The 23,161-nt window shown below is 46.7% G+C and overlaps 1 protein-coding gene across 5 annotated transcripts in view; it reads right to left on the reverse strand.

Annotated features, from left to right (window-relative positions):
• The window catches only part of NTN1 (netrin 1), a 210,991-nt gene that overhangs the window by 44,706 nt on the left and 143,124 nt on the right, over nucleotides 1-23,161 (reverse strand). For all 5 annotated transcript variants that reach the window (XM_073559670.1, XM_073559666.1, XM_073559665.1 and 2 more), the window contains one exon: nucleotides 1,514-1,702. In XM_073559670.1, coding sequence (XP_073415771.1) covers nucleotides 1,514-1,702 — 189 coding nt within the window. The remainder of the gene's footprint in view (nucleotides 1-1,513; nucleotides 1,703-23,161) is intronic.

Genomic DNA, 23,161 nt, shown 5'->3' on the forward strand with positions numbered 1-23,161 from the left:
TTGAGGGATTTTTTGTTGGGCATTTTAACATATCAATAGATTATTTTTATTGCTAATTTCCCTTGTAGCTGGGACTAATAAATTGTCTCCAGGTACAAAGGAAATTCAGCTATCTTCTTACATAGCAGACCTGACAGTCTCCCAGGAACCACCAGCTCCTACTCTCTTTTCACACCCAGCAATTTCACGATTACTGGGTTACTGTGAGTGCTTTCTATTCTGTATAAACAAGTGCTGGTCAGCGCTACGTATACAACGATCAAGAAAGAAGACATGGCAATAAACCATGTTTGCCTTCTCTGTCTGACAGCTCCCTGACCCCGCAGCTGCACAATGTCCTGCAAGCAGCTTACTACCCTGCACTGACGTTTAAGAACCTCAGTGCAGAGTAAAGTGTGGACCACCTGGAAAAAAAAAAATTATAGAACTGGTTAATGACCATATTGATCTAACAATAATTAGGATGAAATAGGGGAATAATATTATCGTTCCTTTTGGTGCTGACCAATGATAATTCTTAGGTCACGTTCCCACATGCAATAACATTTTGAGTTGTTTTGCTTCATTAATATTATTTTTTTTCTCTTTTTGCTACGCCTTCCCCATTTTTGATGCAGCTATTTATGTTTTTTAATAGCACAAATGTTGTACTGTGCACTTACAAACACTACTGCAGCTCATTGGCTTTTACTAAATTTTCTGATATTTTACATGATAACCTCCATTAAGAAACCCATATCCGTCGGAATCCTAACACCAAGAGAACCACCAGATTTTGTTATGAGGGGAATATGCTATGAACTGGAGGAGGCAATCAACTGAGGTTTCTACACGGCAGGAAACGTGGGATCTGGAGACGAGTCCAAAGAAGACCATAGATGACTTGATTACTCTTTTGACCATTAGCTCAACCATTATGATGAATCACCTCAAGAAACAGAATATAAGTGCTAGGTCACTGGAAAGAGTACCATATGCAAATTTTTTGGCCCAGTAAAATTAAATCTAGTAGAGGTGTAGCTAGAAGAAGAGATTCTCTCACCCAACTCCTTTGGAACAAGCATCATCCTCTTTGGAGTCTGGGCATAAAGAAGTTGCATATCACAACTCTCAGGTTAGGGCATACTTAAGGTATGGCCTTGATTGGCAGCACTGTCCTGAGACCGCCACCTTGTGTGTCAGCAGAAGTTATTTTCACACATCATTTCCGCTAGTCCAACGAGCCCTAGAAAGGGAAACGTAACCGGCTGCTATGGCTGAGAGCCTTCCTGACTGCCACTTTTGGGAGACCTCCACCCACTCACCCGGTAGATAGAGTTATTACAGCACGTGTGTAATGTCATTACTGTAACAGAGCCATTTCACAAACAGGTTTTCTTACAAAGAATGTGAGTATTCAGGTGCGGCCATGCATAAAAAACACAATGACGTCATCTGTGGTCTGAGGTCATCGCAAAATTCCTTCTCGTGTATAGAACATTTTTCTCTATAAACTAAGCTCAGTTTCCCTCACCTTTACAAGCCTTTCTGTGTGTGATGGGCTTGGTCATGTCCCGGTAGTAACCCTCTTTGCAGTAGTGGCAGTGACGGCCGGCCGTGTTATGCCGACAGTTTAAGCAGACCCCTCCGCTCCGGCGACCTGACAGCTTGAAGAGCTCCATGTTGAAACGGCAGCGGCGGGCATGCAGGTTACAGTTGCAGGCTGGAAAAAAAAAGGCAGAGCGAAGCATGTTATACTGATTACCACCATGAACAGAAGCAAGAGTCACTAGGAACCTAGGACATGGTTAAATGGCGAGAACAGACACTAACATAGTAGATAGACTGTGTATTATCCAAAGTCTTCTAAAGCAGCAAAAAAAGTATAGCCTTAATGGGTGGCCTTGTAGGGATCATTGCTGGATGATTATAAAAAAAAACAAAACTAGGATGCATCAAACAATATCTTATATCGAAGCCTCATGTAGGTGTCCATAACATGGCCATATAGCCTAAATCCCCACCGAGGTTCAAGTGAACCAATTTTCCAATCACTGTAGTATTTTCTGATGATCTAACTTTGGTGCCCTTGTATCAATGATTACTCCCTAATCTGGGCACAGTTTAAAGTAATTCACCAAAAAAATAAGTTATAGGAGATAATTTGCTGGGACCTGCAACGATCTTGAGAATTGAGCTCTGCAGTTGCATGTGGAATGGAGCTGAAGTGCGCATGCTCATGCTCGACTCAGCTTTCTCTGGCACGCCCATTGACAGTGAACGGAGTGGAGGTCGAGCACGTGCACTTCCACTCCACCTGAGACAGGCTGTAGATTCCAATTCTACAGACAAGGGCCTTTTTGGAATAACCCGTTACATTGTGCCCAGATAAGGGCCATTTTACTAAGGCCTTATGGGCTGAGTCACACTTGTATATTACTGATCCATATACATTCTATACTCTCTTTAAATTGAAAAAGGTTTCCAAAACAAACACTTTTCTATTTCAGTATGCAGGTACTGAATATTGTTTTAGTTCCCAGAATTCAATGGGCTAAATAAAATTAAACACACATACACACACCGCTCAAAAAAATAAAGAGAACACTTAAACAGAATATCACTCCAAGTAAATCAAACTTCTGTGAAATCAAACTGTCCACTTAGGAAGCAACACTGATTGACAATCAATTTCACATGCTGTTGTGTAAATGGAATAGGCAACAGATGGAAATTATTGGCAATTATCTAGATACTCAATAAAGGAGTGGTTCTGCTTTCTGGCTGATGTTTTGGTCACTTTTTAATGTTGGTTGTGGTTTCACACTCGTGGTAGCATGAGACAGACTCTACAACCCACACAAGTGGCTCAGGTAGTGCAGCTCATCCAGGATGGCACATCAATGCAAGCTGTGGCAAGAAGGTTTGCTGTGTCTGTCAGCGTAGTGTCCAGAGGCTGGAGGCGCTACCAGGAGACAGGCCCATACACCAGGAGGCATGGAGGGGGCCGTAGGAGGGCAACAACCCAGCAGCAGGACCGCTACCTCAGCCTTTGTGCAAGAAGGAACAGGAGGAGCACTGCCAGAGCCCTGCAAAATGACCTCCAGCAGGCCACAAATGTGCATGTGTCTGCAGGAAAGATGTATATCTTTGCACCATGTTAGCCACTAGATAGAAAAATATTGTGAATATTTTTCATGTGTCTGCACAAACTGTTAGAAACCAACTCTGTGAGGATGGTCTGAGTGCCCAATGTCCACAGATGGGGGTTGTTCTCACAGTCCAACCACCATAATGGTGACTGCTTTGGCTGGTCACTTATTGATTGCTTCCTAACGTATAGATCAGAGGTCTCAAACATGCGGCCCACATGCGGCCCCTGAGGCAGTCATCTGCGGCCCATGGTGCAACACATGTCTCACTCCCTGAGGCAGGTAGAAGGGGGAAAGCACGCATTCAGGAGCGTGTGATGGCTGTGTGTTCTGTGTGCACAGGACCTGGGATGAGGTCACAGGAGGGGGAGGAGTCAGTGGTCACATGATCAGGGGCCTCAGTGTATGCAGGATGCTGCTGTCTGGGCTGGTTGTCATGGTGCTTGATCCGGGTAAGTTTATGTGTGGGGTCAGGAGGGGTTTACAGGGTGGATGCAGCAGAGTCGTGTGTTTATGAGGTGTGCAAAGCAGAGCCGTGTGTGTACAAGGTGTACGGAGCGGAGCCGTGTGTGTACGAGGTGTACGGACCGGAGCAGTGTGTGTACGAGGTGTACGGAGCGGAGCCATGTGTGCATGAAGTGTACGGAGTGGAGTCGTGTGTGTATGAAGTGTACGGAGCGGAGCCGTGTGTGTATGAAGTGTACGGAGCGGAGCCATGTGTGTACGAGGACCAAGGTGTAGAAAGCTGAGCCATGTGAGTACGAGGTGTACGGAGTGGAGCTGTGTGTGTACGGAGTGGAGCTGCGTGTGTACGAGGTGTGCGGAGTGGAGATGTGCGTGTATTTTGGCATGGGGGGCCCATTTGAAAGTTCGCTCCGGGGCCCATAACTTTGTAGTTACGCCACTGCTCACGCTAGAAGAGAGGAGTGCGCCACTCCATAGTGGCTGTGGCCCTGCGTGATGACATCCCTCTGGCGCTGTGTAACGACAGCGCGCAGAGAGCGGAGCCGTGACTTTCCCCCCAATGCTGGATTTTGCAGGTGACTGTGGCTGTGTGTGTACAGCAAGATGATAGCGCCGGCTCACATGCAGAGCCGACACTATCATCTGCTGAGGTAAGCTGTACATCGCAGCTGACAACCTATTTGAACGGCCACGATCGGTATTAGCACCGATCGCAGCCGTTTAACCCCTTAGATACCGCTATCAATTGTCACTGTATTAAGTTTGAAAGGAATGCGGCCTGCCAGCTTAAATTTTTTTTATGTGCGGCCCATTTACTCTGCCGAGTTTGAGACCCCTGGTATAGATTAAACTTCGATGATCATAAAGGTCCTTGTTCTGCTAAAGATGTGAGTATCATGGGGGTGACTCCAGTGTGTGTAGAATGAAAAATGATTACCAGGAGCATAAAAATTAACACTCCTATCCATCTGAAAATCTCAAGGGAAAGTTTTGAAATATGTTCCCGAAAGTAAACACAGTGGACTGTGGTAGAAGATGCAGTGGTGCTGAATGTATCATTCCAAGTAATAATTGGAGGCAAATGGTCCACAATGATAAATGACACTTTTTCGACCACCGGTATGATTGTTTGAGGAATGTCGGGCCCTCACCTATACAACCTCTGATGCAATCGTTGTGATGAATGATGAGGAAAGGGACATTGAGAGGAGTGTTTGTAAAGTTCTGCTTTGATGCCTAAAGTCCTACAAATATTTAGTGGGGTCGCTGCTTGTGAACATCCAGAGACAGGAATTTCTTGTGTCTGACAAGGATCCACTGTCACAACAATCCAGTCCTGATGATGGCCTCCTGACAAGTCCGATGATGAGCAGATAGGAGGGTGGGGGGGTGGAGAATGCTGCCTGGTGTTGATGGTCTGATGAGTGAGGACTTGTCTGGAGACACAGAGAGTGTCTGAAGAAAGGACATTACTCAATAGATGTTCTTCAGGGTGTCAGGGGAGGGGAGAGGTGTCAGATTTGGACGCATTCTTTTTTTGGAAAATACCTTAGTCCTTTTTATAGCACAGGCCTATGGAATCTGAACTTCAAGAATGATTCTTGGGAGAGGGAGATGGGTCACTGCTCATTATCAAGGACGGGCGAAGTCCAGCTCTCGTACAATTTCTTATTCTCCTTACATTTTTTTTATTACAATCCATTTTTACTGTTTTTTAAGTTAATTGCGAGCACTCCAGACCAGCAACTATTATAACCCACTTAAGTTTATAAATAACTGTTGTCACCACTTTGGAACTAAACCACCCCATGGACATGTATTTAGTCTAGACATGGGGAAAAAAGAAAAGGTAAAAAATTAACTTTCAAGGAATCCATATTTGTTTCACAAATACTTTTAGATTAAAAATGTATTTTATTGTTCCCAAATTTAAATGGATAATGGCATCCTGTTTTATAAAGTTTTACCCAAAATGAAACAAAGTAAGTTTTTTAGCTTCACTAAATGTTCTGCATTATGCTACAAATCATTTTTTTGTGTGTGATAGATTAGAATTGCTTTTTTCTATGTTCTTTTCCCTTCAGCCAGGGCTGCCACAATACATTTTCTAAGCCCCATACTGTCAAACTTCCAGGACCCGGAAAAGACCTTCCACCAATGTCAATAAATAAAACATAAAATTGTATTTGTATAACTTAAATTGAACTCTCTGTCGGGCTATATGTGACAATAATGTATATACCAGCAGGGAATAAACGGCACCTATAAATACCTGCATCGAAAAAACAACACCTAGAGATATATACCAGCAGCAAATATACAACACCTATAAATATATATGAACAGAGAATAAACAACACCTATAGATATATACCAGCAGCGAATAAACCGCACCTATAGATATATACCAGCAAAGAAAAAAAATGGCCCTTATAAATATATACCAGCAGCGAATAAACACCTATATATAACAGCAGCAAATAAACACCTATAAATATATACTAGCAGTGAATACACAACGCCTATAGATATAAACCAGAGGCGAATAAACATCACCTATATACACCAACAACAAATAAACAACATCTATAGAGATATACCAGCAGCGAATAAATGGCACATGTAAATATATACCTGCGGCGAATAAATGGCACCTATAGATATATACCAGCAGCGCATAAACTGCACTTATAAATATATACCAGCAGAGCAGAGCATAACCAGCGCCTATTAATATATACCAGCAGAGAATAAACGGCTCCTATAAATATATACCAGCAGATAATAACTGACTCCTATAAATATATACCAGCAGAGAATAACCGGCACCTAAATATTTATACCAGCAGAGAATAAATGGCACCTATAAATGTATACCAGCAGCGTATAATCGGCTCCTATAAATATATACCAGCAGAGAATAACCAGCTCCTATAAATATATACCAGCAGCGAATAACTGGCACCTATAAATATATACCTACAGAGAATAACCGGGTCTTTTAAATATATACTAGCAGAGAATAACCGATATCTATACATATATGCTAACAGAGATTAACTCCTATAAATATATACCGGCACTTTTAAGTATATACCAACAGATATTAACCGGAACCTATAAATATATACCAGCAGAGAATAACTGGCTTCTATAAATATACAGCAGCAGCAAATAACCGGCTCATATACATATATACCAGCAGCGAATAACCGGCTCCTATGAATATATACCAGCAACGAATAACCAGCTCCTATAAATATATACCAGCAGCGAATAACTGGCACCTATAAATATATACCTACAGAGAATAACCGAGTCTTTTAAATATATACTAGCAGAGAATAACCGATATCTATACATATATGCTAACAGAGATTAACTAGCTCCTATAAATATATACCTACAGAGATTAACCGGCACCTATAAATATATACCAGCGGAGAATAACCGGCATCTATACATATAGACCAACAGGGATTAACTAGTACCTATAAATATATACTTACACTGCTGGTGTCTTAATTTAGTGTGATTGATTAACGAGAAGAGAGAGAGCCCAAAAAAAAAAAAAAAAGTTCTAAGTCTTATCCTCCTATATATTCAGACATAGCTTGGGGATAGCATTTATGCAGGGGGCATTTATGCACACTTTATCCAAGTACAATTTATCAAAGTACTGGCAGTTATAACATGGCAGTTAGACAGGGCAGGAGACAGGTAAGACATTTATATACATCTACTCCCTGTACATTTGGAGTACAAATATATACCATATGCATTTGTGTAATTTTAATCCTGGCCGCTGCATTCACAAACATCAACCGCCCTGGCATTAACTCTCTACACTCCATCCACATTGGCCCCTCGCTTCTTTCCTCTCCTATGTATAGCACTCATGCTCTTTTCACGTTGTTAAACTGCACAGATCCAGTCAGTCCCACCATTCAACATCAGAGACGCTCTCACAAATCACTTAACCATCTGCTCACTCTTTATATCCTCCTTCTCCTAGTCGCAGGAGACATTGCTCCCAACCCTGGTCCCCCATGTTATAGAAAGTCAAACCTCCCGACTGCTACACTCAGAAACCCCTCTAATCTTATTAATATTCCCTGCATGCCTTCTGTCTCTCTTAATTGTGCACTTTGGAATTCTCGCTCAGTGTGTAACAAACTCTCCTTCATTCATGACTTTTTCCTTTCTAATTCTCTTAACCTCCTGGCTCTTACTGAAACCTGGATCCAGCAGTCAGACACTACCGCTGCTGCTGCTCTTTCATACGGGGGGCTTCACTTCTCTCATACCCCAAGATCAGACAATAGAGCTGGTGGAGGCGTTGGTCTGCTCCTATCACCAAAATGTACCTTTCAGGTTATCCCTCAAGTACCCTCACTTGTCTTCCCTTCTTTTGAGGTCCATGCCGTCAGACTCTACACCCCCTTCTCCATGCGAGTGGCGGTGGTGTATCGTCCTCCCGGCCCCTCCCATCAGTTCCTGGATCATTTTGCCACTTGGCTTCCACATTTTCTCTCCTGTGACATCCCTACCCTCATCATGGGTGATTTCAACATCCCCATTGCTCTTCCCCTCTCCCCATCTGCTACTCACCTTTTATCTCTAACCTCCTCATTTGGCCTTTCGCAGCTTACTAATTCTCCAACGCATGAAGACGGAAACTCCCTCGATTTGGTCTTCTCTCGGCTTTGTGCAGTGGATGATTTTGCAAACTCCCCTCTCCCGCTCTCTGACCACAATCTTCTTTCATTCTCTATCAAGAACTGCCAGGCTGCTCAGGTCACCCCCACTGTCCATATTTATAGAAACATACAGGCCATTAACACCCAGAAACTTATGAAGAACTTGCAGTCTTCATTGGCCCCTATCTCCTCCCTCTCATGTCCTGATTCTGCATTGAAGCATTACAATGAAACACTTCAAAGTGCCCTGGATGAATTTGCACCCCCTATAAATAGAACACCGCAACGCAGACGGCGACAACCCTGGCACACGGTGCAAACACGTTTCCTGCAGCGGTGCTCCAGGTGCGCCGAACGTCTGTGGAGAAAATCCAATCCACCCGAAGATTTCATCCATTTTAAGTTTATGCTTAGAACATACAACACTGCCCTTCACCTCTCCAAACAAACCTATTTCAACACCCTCATCACCTCACTGTCCAATAACCCGAAACGTCTCTTTGACACTTTTCATTCTCTACTCAATCCAAGAGTACAGGCCCCAACCACGGAGCTCCGAGCTGACGATGTGGCCAATTACTTCAAAGAAAAAATTGACCAGATCCGACAGGAAATTATCTCCCAATCACCTCATACCATGCACCGTCCTCCCTCCCCCACTGCATCTAACTCACTCTCTGATTTTGAACCAGTCACAGAAGAAGAAGTAAGCAGGCTCCTTGCATCTTCTCACCCAACTACTTGCACCAGTGACCCATTTCCGTCACAGCTCCTTCAGTCCCTTTCCCCTGCTGTCACCCCTCACCTAACTAAAATATTTAACCTCTCTCTCTCTTCTGGTATTTTTCCCTTCTCATTTAAGCATGCCATCATACATCCACTACTTAAAAAACCATCCCTCGACCAAAACTGTGCCGCTAACTATAGACCTGTCTCTAATCTTCCCTTCATCTCTAAACTCCTGGAACGCCTGGTCCACTCCCGTCTTATCCGCTATCTCTCAGAAAATTCTCTTCTCGACCCTCTCCAATCCGGTTTCCGCTCTTTACACTCCACTGAAACTGCCCTCACTAAAGTCTCTAATGATCTGCTAACAGCTAAATCAAATGGTCATTACTCCATGCTAATTCTCTTGGATCTCTCTGCAGCATTCGACACTGTGGATCATCAGCTCCTCCTCACTATGCTCCGTTCCATTGGCCTCAAGGATACCGTTCTCTCCTGGTTCTCCTCCTATCTCTCCGACCGCTCCTTTACTGTATCTTTTGCCGGTTCCTCCTCCTCTCATTTTCCCCTTACTGTTGGGGTCCCCCAAGGATCGGTTCTAGGTCCCCTCCTCTTCTCCTTGTACACTGCCCCTATTGGTCAAACAATCAGTAGATTTGGTTTCCAGTACCATCTCTATGCTGATGACACCCAATTATACGCTTCTTCTCCTGACATCACGCCAGCCTTTCTAGAAAACACCGGCGATTGTCTAAACGCTGTGTCTAATATCATGTCCTCACTATATCTGAAACTGAACCTGTCAAAGACTGAACTCCTGGTGTTTCCTCCCTCTATTAATGTACCTATACCCGACATTGCCATTTCTGTGTGTGGTTCCACTATTACTCCCCAGCAACAGGCCCGCTGTCTTGGGGTCATACTTGATTCCGAGCTTTCCTTTGCCCCCCACATTCGATCACTGGCTCGCTCTTGTCATCTGCACCTCAAAAACATTTCTAGAATTCGACCTTTTCTTACCTTTGACTCTGCAAAAACTCTTACTGTTTCTCTTATTCATTCTCGTCTCGACTATTGTAACTCTCTTCTAATCGGTCTCCCTCTTACCAAACTCTCCCCCCTCCAATCTGTCTTGAATGCTGCAGCCAGGATCATATTCCTCACCAATCGTTACACTGATGCCTCTACCTTGTGCCAGTCATTACACTGGCTACCCATCCACTCCAGAATTCAGTATAAACTTATTACCCTCACTCACAAAGCCCTCCATGGCTCAGCACCACCCTACATCTCCTCCCTTGTTTCAGTATACCACCCTACCCGCGCCCTCCGTTCTGCTGATGACCTGAGATTAGCATCCTCAATAGTCAGAACCTCCCACTCCCGTCTCCAAGACTTTACACGTGCCGCACCAATTCTTTGGAATGCACTTCCCAGGTCAATACGATTAGTCCCCAATCCCCACAATTTTAAGCGTGTCCTGAAAACGCATTTATTCAGACTGGCCTACCACCCCAACACATTAACCTAATCTATCCCTGTGTGGCAGAGCCAAAAGTTTTACCATAACCAGGTTCCCCGCATCATGTTCCCATATGCTTTATGCCTCCATTAGCCCTCTGTGTCTGTACTGTTACACACTTAACATTATGACTGGTCCATACAATTCAGGGTAACTGTTACCACCTACCTTTCGTGTCTCCCTCTTTCCTCATAGACTGTAAGCTTGCGAGCAGGGCCCTCTTTCCTCTTGGTATGTGTTATAATCTACTGTATGTTATAATCTACTGTATGTGATTATTGTTATGCTGTAATGTCTATTGTCTGTACAAATCCCCTCTGAAATGTAAAGTGCTGCGGAATATGTCGGCGCTATAAAAATAAAATTTATTATTATTATTATTATATACCAAAAGAGAATAATCGGCTCCTTTAAATATATACCAGCAGAGAATAACCGGCTCCTTTAAATATATGAGGGGCTGCTGATAAGTCTTTGGCTTTGTGATTTTTTTTGATACTATGGTAACGAATGTTACATCACATAAAAGCCTTAAGTTTCTAATATATGTTTTCAAAATTGTGTGTTTTTAGCTTATGGCAACAGTGTTCTACACATGCGGGAAAACAAAATGGCGGAGTCTAATGGGATACTCACAGCAAATGAGAGCAGAGGAGTGATAAAATTCTTGTATCTGCAAGGAAAGTCCTCAAAGGATATTCATGGTGATATGTCGCAGACATTGAAGAATCAATGCCCTTCATATTCTACAGTTAAGAACTGGGTTGACAAATTTAAAATCGGCCACTTCAGCACCAACAATGAGGAACATCCTGGATGACCGAGATTGGTTGTTGTTCCGGAGATCGTCGATGCTGTTCACAACCTCAAACTAGAGAATTTCAGCTAAAGCAATAGCAGACATCATGGGGATTTCCCATGAACATGTTTGTGTAATTATCCATGAACATTTGGACATGAAGACGCTATCTGCAAAGTGGGTCCTCAAATGTTTGACAACAGAAAAGCATGCAAGTGAAAACTTCCTGGTCCATTTGTCAGCATTTCCAGACTGATAAGAACTTCCTGGGTTGACTGGTCCCTATGGACGAGACCTGGATTTATTTGTATGACCCTGAAACCAAGGAGCAATCAAAAGAGTGGAGGCACAGTGGTTCTCCTTGTCCAAAGAAGTTCAGGGTGCAAAAATCAGCCACTAAGGTGATGGTGCTTGTGTTCTGGGATAAGGAGGTCGTGCTACTAGTCGACTACCTTTAAAAGGGTTCCTTCATCAATGCAAGGTATTACATTGAACTTTTGGGCCAAATGAAGGCAGCTCTGAAGGCCAAAAGGCACGGCAAGCTGTCTAAAGGCCCCGTCACACTAAACGATGTCCCAGCGATCCCACCAATGATCCGACATGATGGGGTCGCTGGGACATCGTTAGGCTGATCGCTGGTGAGCTGTCACATAGACAGCCCCAGCGATCAGGACCAGCGACGCTGGATGCTGGTTTCTAATGTAAACGTCGGGTATCCAGGAGCCGCGCGGCTCCTGTATACCCGATGTTTACATTAGCAACCAGCGTCGCTGATCGCTGGTCTCTCGCTGCCACATGCAGCGATGCGTGCTGGCCAGCGGGAGGCCAGTGATCAAAAAACGGCCCAGGCCGCTCGAGCACGATCAGCGATAACCGGCAGAGAATAACTGGCATCTGTACATATATACCAACAGAGATTAACCGGCACGTATAAATATATACCAGCAGAGAATAACCGGCATCTGTACATATATACCAACAGAGATTAACCGGCACGTATAAATATATACCAGCAGAGAATAACTGGCATCAGTACATATATACCAACAGAGATTAACTGGCACGTATAAATAATTACCAGCAGAGAATAACCGGCATCTGTACATATATACCAACAGAGATTACACGGCACCTATAAATATATACCAGCAGAGAATAACCGGCTCCTATAAATATGAATTATCGTAGTAAAAAAAGACAGCAGGATGGCACTCACCGTTCTCTTGAAATGATTCACTTTATTTCATGTTAATAAAGCATAGACGTTGGCACGGGAGAAATGCAAAAAGACCGACGACAGCCGTTTCGTGCACAATGCACTTCAACTGGTCCCATGGTGAAAGTGAATCATTTCAAGAGAACGGTGAGTGCCATCCTGCTGTCTTTTTCTACTACGATAATTCATGTTTTTTCTTCACATGGATAGAGCACCCGTTCAGCAAAGGTTACAGGTGTCACACTGACTGCAGTTATAAGTGACTTTGCGGGTATTTCTTTCTCAGGGACAGTGCCGGATGTTTCTTTTTTCTTTGACTGACTATGGCTCCTATAAATATATAGCAGCAGTGATTAACTGGCATCTATACATATATACCAACAGACATTACCCGGCACTTATAAATACCGTATATACTTGCGTATAAGCTGAGATTTTCAGCCCATTTTGGGGGGCTGAAAGTTCCCCTCTCAGCTTATACGCGAGTCATATACACCAGGAGGTTGGCGGGGGAGGGGGAGCGGGGGTATCAGATCATAACTACCCCCCTGGCGCATCTCTGCAGCCCCCCCGCTTCTTCCACAGTCTCAGGCTCCTTCCTTCAGCGGTAACGTGGTACCGCTCATTAAAGTCATGAATATGCGCATATTCATGACTTTAATTAGTACCACGTGACTGCTGAAGGAAGGAATAGCTGCCGGAGACCGTGGGAGAAGAGGGGCTGCAGAGACCATGCCAGGAGGGGGTGAGTATATGCAATATTCACCTGTCCCCGGTCCACCGCTGTGTGCCGCTCTGTCCTCTGCGTCCTGTCTGTGATGTTCAGGTTAGAGGGCGCGATGACATAGTTAGTGTGTGCCGTCTGCCTGAATGTCACTAACGGAGGACCCGGAAGACATAGCAGCGCGCAGCGGTGGACCAGGAACAGGTGAATATCTCAGATGCCGGGGCCCTGAGCCAGCAGTGACACCGGCACCTGTCCCCCATAGTGTGCCAGTGTCCCCGCCTGCTCAGGACACCGGCACCTGGCCCCCAGCGACAAGAGGCGAGTATGTCTTTTTTTATTTGTAGCAGCAGCAGCATATGGGGCCTATTCTATGTAGCATTTTATGAGGGCATAATCTATGGAGCATCTTATTTGGCATAATCTATGGAGCATTTTATGGGGGCATAATCTATGGTGCATCATATGGGGCATAATCTATGGAGCATCATATGGGGCATAATCTATGGAGCTTCTTATGGAGACATAATCTATGGAGCATCATATGGGGCATAATCTATGGAGCATCTTATGGGGTATAATCTATTGAGCATTTTATGGGGGCATAATCTATGTAGCATTTTATGAGGGCATAATCTATGGAGCATCTTATGAGGGCATAATCTATGTAGCATCTTATTTGGCATAATCTATGGAGCATTTTATGAGGACATACTCTATGGAGCATCATATGGGGCATAATCTATGGAGCATTTTATGGGGGCATAATCTATGGAGCATCATATGGTGCATAATGTACGGAGCATTTTATGGGGGCATAATCTATGGAGCATCATATGGAGGCATAATCTATGGAGCATTTTATGGGGGCATAATCTATGGAGCATCATATGGGGCATAATCTACGGAGCATTTTATGGGGGCATAATCTATGGAGCATCATATGGGGCATAATCTACAGAGCATTTTATGGGGGCATAATCTATGGAGCATCATATGGAGGCATAATCTATGGAGCATCATATGGAGGCATAATCTATGGAGCATTTTATGGGGGCATAATCTATGGAGCATCATATGGGGCATAATCTATGGAGCAGCATATGGGGCATAATCTATGGAGCATTTTATGGGGGCATAATCTATGGAGCATCATATGGGGCATAATCTATGGAGCAGCATCTTATGGGGCCATAACCTTTATGGAGATGCATATGGGCCATATTATTCTATGGAGCATCTTATGGGGCCATTATTAACCCTTGTGCAGCATGATATGGGGTGAATTTTGTATGGAGCATCTTATGGTGTCATCATGAACTGTATGGAGCATTATACGGGGCTTCTGATTCAATATGTATATTAAAAATGTGACATCGGCGGTCGTGCCCGCCGATGCCCCTTTAGCGGCGGTGCCCGCCGCAGCTTCCTCTCACCTGCGCCCCCCGGTTCGCGCTTTCCTCCGCGCTGCTTGCCGCTCTGCTGCGGGTAACCGCGACGGCCTTAGGCCGCGCACGCGCGTTCCCCCGGCCTCTTCCGTTGGCAGGGGGCGTCGCTAGGGGAGGGTCTGTAGGGCGCACTTCCGGTCTCCGCTTATATCAGGCGTCCGCTCTATTCTGAGGGCGCCTGATGATTGTTTGTGACTAGCAGCACCCATCGGCCCTACCTGCTTCTGTGTACCCTGCCTATCCTTACTGTTCCTTTGTCTGCCCTGTTCCTGCTCCGTGTCTGTCTGCCTGTTCCCTTCCTGTGGTCCTCGCTGTTCCTTTCCCGTAGGCTTCCAGCCATTTTCCTTCTGCCTCCACCTCGCTACTCCTGCTCTGTCTGCCAGTCCTCCGAGTCGTCCCTGCTGGCTCCGGCTGTCGCGGTTCCGCCCCCTGCGGTCCTGCCCCTAACGATCCCTGTACAGGGGTCGGTCTTCACCAGGTGTGCTCGGCCCAGGGGCTCCGGATCCGCGATCCAGAGGGTCCACTCTTGGACGTATTAGCCAGAGGCGTCACAGTATCATCAGGCCATGGATCCTGCCGGTGCCGCAGCCGCCACACAAAAGGAATTGCTTTTCCTTCGTGAAAATCAGAACCGGATAATGTCCTTTATGAAGTCTATGGACACCCGGCTGTCCGCCCTGCAGACCTCTGACCCCGGGCACGCTCCTCTCTTAGTCAGCCTTCAACAGGAGCTCGCGCAGCAGCGCGACGCCCAATCCCACATCTTGGGTTACATGGCATCCGTGGATGACCGATTGCTGGCCCTGCAATCCTCTGCTGCCGCTGCAACTTCCTCCCCGGATGTAGCCTCTACGCCGGCCCCCCGTCTGGGTAAACCCCCCAGGTACAGCGGAGATCCCAAGTTATGCCGGGGTTTTTTAAATCAATGCAGGCTACATTTTGAGCTTGCCCCCCTTCAGTACCCTACTGACCGCGCCAAGGTGGCGTTCGTTGTGTCCCATCTTGAGGGTGAGGCCCTGTCCTGGGTGAACCCCTTGTGGGAGAGAGATGACCCCGTAGTGCTAAATTTACAGACCTTCTTAGAAACCTTTCGCAAGGTATTCGATGAACCGGGTCGCTTAGCATCCTCCACTGAGGCCCTTTTTAACCTCCGCCAGGGTTCCCTCACAGTGGGGCAATATGCCATCCGCTTCCGGACCCTCTCTTCTGAGTTAGGGTGGAACAATGAGGCTCTTGTGGGAGCCTTTTGGAGAGGCCTCTCCAGTAAGATCAAGGATGAGCTTGCCGGGCGAGACACCCCCACCACTCTGGAGGACCTTATTTCGCTGGCCACTCGCATAGACCTACGCTTTCAGGAGCGCGCTCGAGAGGCAGTCGGAGAGAGAAGGTCCTTTAGGCTGTATCAGGCCCCTGTCCCCCGTTTTCCTGTATCTCCTGTTAGCGCCGCTCCTGAGCCTATGCAGGTTGATCGGGTCAGACTGTCCGAGCAACGCCGCAGGGAGAGGATGACCAAGGGCCTCTGCCTGTACTGTGGAGGGGCCAACCATTTTGTGCGTTCCTGTCCAGAGAAGCCAGAGAGGTCGGGAAATGCCTCCACCTAGGTCAGGTAAGAGAGGACCCCCTAGGTGATCAAAATTCCTCTCTTCCCCTTACTCTCTCAGCTTTGCTAATTACAGGTCGGGGGCGTGGGTCTGTGGAGGCGTATGTGGACTCGGGTGCTGCCGGTAATTTCATCCGCCAGGAGGAGGTTGACAAATTCCAGATTCCGGTGTTGGTATTGAAGAACCCTCGCGCTATTTCCTCCGTTGATGGTAAACCTTTACCCGGACTCATCACCATGATTACCGTCGAAGTAGATCTTCAAATCGGAGCTCTCCACCTCGAAAAGATAGCCTTTTATGTCCTGCCACAACTAGCCCATGCTGTTCTCCTAGGACTGCCCTGGCTCAGACGGCACGAGCCTGTGATTGACTGGCGCTCTGGGGAAGTTCTCCGTTGGGGGCACTCCTGCCAGGAGCACTGCCTACGGGCCCTCACGCGTCCTCGTCCATGCTTGAAGCCTGCCGACCTCCCGGGCTTACCCGCACCCTATCACACGTTTGCCGACGTGTTCAGCAAGAAGGAGGCGGATTCCTTACCCCCTCATCGCTCCTATGACTGCCCCATCGACCTAGTTCCTGGTGCCACTCCTCCCAGAGGGAGAACTTATCCTTTGTCCCCAGCAGAGACCTCGGCTATGTCGGAATATATACAGGAAAATCTGGCCAAGGGGTTCATCCGGAAGTCCTCGTCCCCTGCGGGCGCAGGTTTCTTCTTCGTCCGGAAGAAAGATGGGTCCCTGCGACCCTGTATTGACTACCGGGGCCTGAACAACATCACGGTTAAAAACCGGTACCCGCTCCCGCTGATTCCTGAACTCTTCGACCGGCTGAGGGGGGCCAGAATCTTCACGAAGTTGGATCTGCGGGGAGCTTACAACTTAATCCGAATCCGAGCGGGGGACGAGTGGAAGACGGCCTTCAATACCCGGGACGGCCATTATGAATACTTGGTCATGCCGTTCGGTCTCTGCAATGCCCCAGCGGTGTTTCAGGAATTCGTAAATGAAGTGTTCCGAGACCTACTCTATTCCTGCGTGGTGGTGTATTTGGACGATATCCTCATTTTCTCGACCGACCTCTCCTCCCATCGGAGAAGTGTACGCATGGTCCTGCAGCGCCTTCGAGAAAATCGTCTTTACGCCAAGATCGAGAAGTGCCTCTTCGAGCAAACAGCGTTACCCTTCTTGGGGTATATCATCACGGACTCCGGTCTTAAGATGGATCCGGACAAGCTGTCCGCGGTACTCCAGTGGCCTCGTCCGGTTGGCATAAAGGCCATCCAGCGTTTCCTCGGCTTCGCTAATTATTACCGGCAGTTTATACCCCACTTCTCTACAGTCACCAAGCCTATTACGGTCCTGACCCGTAAGGGGACGAAGCCTAACGTCTGGCCCTCTGAAGCCGAGGACGCCTTTCTTGCCCTGAAACGCTCGTTTGCTTCTGCTCCGATTTTACACCGTCCAGTGGCCAGTAGGCCCTTCATTCTGGAGGTTGATGCCTCCTCCACTGGAGCTGGGGCAGTTCTCTCCCAACAGGCTCCATCTGGACGTCTTGTCCCCTGCGGGTTCTTCTCCAAATCCTTTTCTCCGGCGGAGTGCAACTACTCCATTGGGGACCGGGAATTATTGGCCATTAAAATGGCGCTGGAGGAATGGCGATATCTGCTCGAGGGGGCAGTGCACCCCTTTACTATCTTCACGGACCACAAGAACCTGGCCTACCTGCAATCTGCCCAGAGACTCAACTCCAGACAAGCCAGGTGGGCTCTGTATTTTTCCCGTTTTGAGTTTAAGCTCCACTTCCGGCCCGGCAGTAAGAACATCAAAGCCGATGCGCTTTCCAGGTCTTTGCAGCCTCCAGAGAGGGAGGAGGATCCATCATATATCATCGAGCCGGCTAAAGTTATCTCCGTGGCCCCCGTGAGTTTCTCTAACCCTCCGCCTGGCAAGACCTTCGTCCCTCCAAACAAACGCCTGGAAGTACTGCGCTGGGGACATTCTTCCAAGGTTGCTGGGCACGTTGGGATTAAGAAGACTCTTTTGCTTCTTTCCCGGTATTACTGGTGGCCCTCTCTCCACCAGGATGCAAAGGACTTTGTAGCCTCCTGCAGGTCTTGTGCTCAGAACAAGGTTCCAAGGACTCTCCCCTCCGGCCTCCTTCATCCGTTGCCTGTCCCAGAGGCTCCTTGGCAGCAAATCGCCATGGATTTCGTGACTGATCTGCCTCGCTCGGCTGGGTGTACTACCATCTTAGTCGTCGCTGACCGCTTTTCCAAGATGGCCCACTTTATTCCCTTGGTCGGACTGCCATCTGCCCCAAAGTTGGCCGAAATCTTTATCCACCACGTGTTCAGGCTACATGGTCTCCCTCTGCGAATCGTGACCGATCGAGGGGTCCAGTTTACTTCCCGATTCTGGAGGGCCCTCTGTCGGCTCCTGGGCACGTCTCTCGACTTCTCTTCAGCGTATCATCCTCAAACCAACGGCCAAGTGGAACGGATTAACCAAATTCTGACCACCTACCTGCGCCACTTTTCTAACGCTCATCAGGATAATTGGGTCTCCCTTCTACCTTGGGCGGAATTCGCTCATAATAATCATTCCAGCGAATCAACGTCCAAGACACCGTTCTTTGTGGTAACTGGGCTAAATCCTGGGGTTCCGTTGCCCTTTTCCGCATCGTCTGGAGTTCCTGCAGCAGACATTCTCGCCAAGGAGTTTTCGCAAATCTGGAAGGAGACCAGAGAGGCGCTCGAGCTAGCCAACGTCCGAATTAAGAAACACGCGGACAAAAGACGAAGGGATCTACCCCCGTACCAGCCCGGGGACAAAGTCTGGCTTTCTACCAAACATATCCGCCTGAAAGTCCCTGCTTACAAATTAAGTCCTCGGTACATCGGGCCTTTTGAAGTACTTGGGCGCATTAACAGGGTAGCCTACAAATTGAGGTTGCCGGCGTCACTCCGGGTCCCTAACGCCTTCCATATCTCGCTCCTTAAACCTGTGGTCTTGAATCGGTTCCAACCAACCTCCATGTCCCCTCCCTCGCCAATTTGTTCTGACAATGTCTTTGAAGTAAAGGACATCCTGGCTATGAAAAGGGTCAAAGGTAAGACTCTTTTTCTTATCGACTGGAAGGGTTTTGGCCCAGAGGAGAGGTCCTGGGAGCCCCGAGAGAATGTCGATGCCCCCCTTATCATGAAAAGATTTCTAACCAACCTCAGAAGGAGAGGGCATATGGGAGGGGGTACTGTGACATCGGCGGTCGTGCCCGCCGATGCCCCTTTAGCGGCGGTGCCCGCCGCAGCTTCCTCTCACCTGCGCCCCCCGGTTCGCGCTTTCCTCCGCGCTGCTTGCCGCTCTGCTGCGGGTAACCGCGACGGCCTTAGGCCGCGCACGCGCGTTCCCCCGGCCTCTTCCGTTGGCAGGGGGCGTCGCTAGGGGAGGGTCTGTAGGGCGCACTTCCGGTCTCCGCTTATATCAGGCGTCCGCTCTATTCTGAGGGCGCCTGATGATTGTTTGTGACTAGCAGCACCCATCGGCCCTACCTGCTTCTGTGTACCCTGCCTATCCTTACTGTTCCTTTGTCTGCCCTGTTCCTGCTCCGTGTCTGTCTGCCTGTTCCCTTCCTGTGGTCCTCGCTGTTCCTTTCCCGTAGGCTTCCAGCCATTTTCCTTCTGCCTCCACCTCGCTACTCCTGCTCTGTCTGCCAGTCCTCCGAGTCGTCCCTGCTGGCTCCGGCTGTCGCGGTTCCGCCCCCTGCGGTCCTGCCCCTAACGATCCCTGTACAGGGGTCGGTCTTCACCAGGTGTGCTCGGCCCAGGGGCTCCGGATCCGCGATCCAGAGGGTCCACTCTTGGACGTATTAGCCAGAGGCGTCACAAAAAAATATTTAATCACTGATTTCTTAATTCATTTTACTTTTATTGGTATCTATTTTTATTTTTGAAATTTACCAGTAGCTGCTGCATTTTCCACCCAGGCTTATACTTGAGTCAATAAGTTTTCCCAGTTTTTGTGGCAAAATTAGGGGGGTTTGGCTTATACTCGGGTCAGCTTATACACGAGTATATACCAGCAGAGAATAACCGGCTCCTATAAATGCAGCTCTGGCAAAAATTAAGAGATCACCACATCAAGTCCCTGTCATGGCCAGCCCAATCTCCAGACCTGAACCCCTTTGAAGACCTCTGGAATGTAATCAAGAGGAAGATGGATAGTCACAAGCCATCAAACAAAGAAGAACTGCTTTAATTTTTGCGCCAGGAGCAGTGTGAAAGACTGGTGAAAAGCATGCCAAGACACATGAAAGCTGTGATTAAAAATCATGGTTATTCCACAAAATATTGATTTCTGAACTCTTCCTGAGTTAAAACATTAGTATTGTTGGTTCTAAATTATTATGAACTTGTTTTCTTTGCATTATTTGAGGTCTGAAAACACTGGTTCTTTTATTTTGACCATTTCTCACTTTTTAGAAAAAAAAATTCGGAGACATACTGTCAGTAGTTTATAGAGTAAAAGAGCAATTTACATTTTACTCAAAAATATACAGTGGGGCAAAAAAGTATTTAGTCAGTCAGCAATAGTGCAAGTTCCACCACTTAAAAAGATGAGAGGCGTCTGTAATTTACATCATAGGTAGACCTCAACTATGGGAGACAAACTGAGAAAAAAAAATCCAGAAAATCACATTGTCTGTTTTTTTTCATTTTATTTGCATATTATGGTGGAAAATAAGTATTTGGTCAGAAACAAAATTTCATCTCAATACTTTGTGATATATCCTTTGTTGGCAATGACAGAGGTCAAACGTTTTCTGTAAGTCTTCACAAGGTTGCCACACACTGTTGTTGGTATGTTGGCCCATTCCTCCATGCAGATCTCCTCTAGAGCAGTGATGTTTTTGGCTTTTCGCTTGGCAACACGGACTTTCAACTCCCTCCAAAGGTTTTCTATAGGGTTGACATCTGGAGACTGGCTAGGCCACTCCAGGACCTTGAAATGCTTCTTACGAAGCCACTCCTTCATTGCCCTGGCGGTGTGCTTTGGATCATTGTCATGTTGAAAGACCCAGCCACGTTTCATCTTCAATGCCCTTGCTGATGGAAGGAGGTTTGCACTCAAAATCTCACGATACATGGCCCCATTCATTCTTTCATGTACCCGGATCAGTCGTCCTGGCCCCTTTGCAGAGAAACAGCCCCAAAGCATGATGTTTCCACCACCATGCTTTACAGTAGGTATGGTGTTTGATGGATGCAACTCAGTATTCTTTTTCCTCCAAACACGACAAGTTGTGTTTCTACCAAACAGTTCCAGTTTGGTTTCATCAGACCATAGGACATTCTCCCAAAACTCCTCTGGATCATCCAAATGCTCTCTAGCAAACTTCAGATGGGCCCGGACATGTACAGGCTTAAGCAGTGGGACACGTCTGGCACTGCAGGATCTGAGTCCATGGTGGCGTAGTGTGTTACTTATGGTAGGCCTTGTTACATTGGTCCCAGCTCTCTGCAGTTCATTCACTAGGTCCCCCCGCGTGGTTCTGGGATTTTTGCTCACCGTTCTTGTGATCATTCTGACCCCACGGGGTGGGATTTTGCGTGGAGCACCAGATCGAGGGAGATTATCAGTGGTCTTGTATGTCTTCCATTTTCTAATTATTGCTCCCACAGTTGATTTCTTCACTCCAAGCTGGTTGGCTATTGCAGATTCAGTCTTCCCAGCCTGGTGCAGGGCTACAATTTTGTTTCTGGTGTCCTTTGACAGCTCTTTGGTCTTCACCATAGTGGAGTTTGGAGTCAGACTGTTTGAGGGTGTGCACAGGTGTCTTTTTATACTGATAACAAGTTTAAACAGGTGCCATTACTACAGGTAATGAGTGGAGGAAAGAGGAGACTCTTAAAGAAGAAGTTACAGGTCTGTGAGAGCCAGAAATCTTGTTTGCTTGTTTCTGACCAAATACTTATTTTCCACCATAATATGCAAATAAAATGAAAAAAAAAACAGACAATGTGATTTTCTGGATTTTTTTTTCTCAGTTTGTCTCCCATAGTTGAGGTCTACCTATGATGTAAATTACAGACGCCTCTCATCTTTTTAAGTGGTGGAACTTGCACTATTGCTGACTGACTAAATACTTTTTTGCCCCACTGTACCTATAAAGAGAAAAATCAGACAAACTGAAAATTTTGCAGTGGTCTCTTAATTTTCGCCAGAGCTGTATAGACCAGCAGCGAATAACCGGCTCCTTTAAATATATAGCAGCAGCAAATAACTGGCTCATATACATGTACACCAAAAGCGAATAACCGGCTCCTATGAATATATACGAGCAACGGTATGGGAGATGTTGGAATTCATCATTCATCATTCTTTGTTCTCACAGGAGATAAGCTGCCAGAGGAGTCTGTCATTGGCTTGATCCAATCTGTATTTGTGCATTTTGGGTCAAATGGGCAGCACAGTGGCTCAGTGGTTAGCACTGTTGCTTTGCAGGGCTAGGGTTCTTGGTTTAATCCCTTAAGGACCAAGTCACTTTGTAGGTTAATGACCAGGCCTTAATTTTGAAATCTGACCACTGTCACTTTATGTGGTTATAACTCTGGAACGCTTCAACAGATCCCACTGATTCTAAGGCTGTGTGCCCACGATGCGATTTTTAAGCGTTTTTGCCGCGATTTTCGGCACGAAAACGCTGCGAAAACGTTTAAAAATCTTGTACAGAATGCCCCCCATGCATTCCTATGGCATTCCGCACATGCTGTGCTAATGCTGCGCTTTTTTCCGCGGCGGAATCGCATTGCGGAAAAAATCACAGCATGCTC

Source organism: Dendrobates tinctorius, unplaced genomic scaffold (assembly GCF_039654945.1).
Source record: "Dendrobates tinctorius isolate UK_male_01 unplaced genomic scaffold, ASM3965494v1 ptg000014l, whole genome shotgun sequence".
Taxonomy (NCBI): Eukaryota; Metazoa; Chordata; class Amphibia; order Anura; family Dendrobatidae; genus Dendrobates; species Dendrobates tinctorius.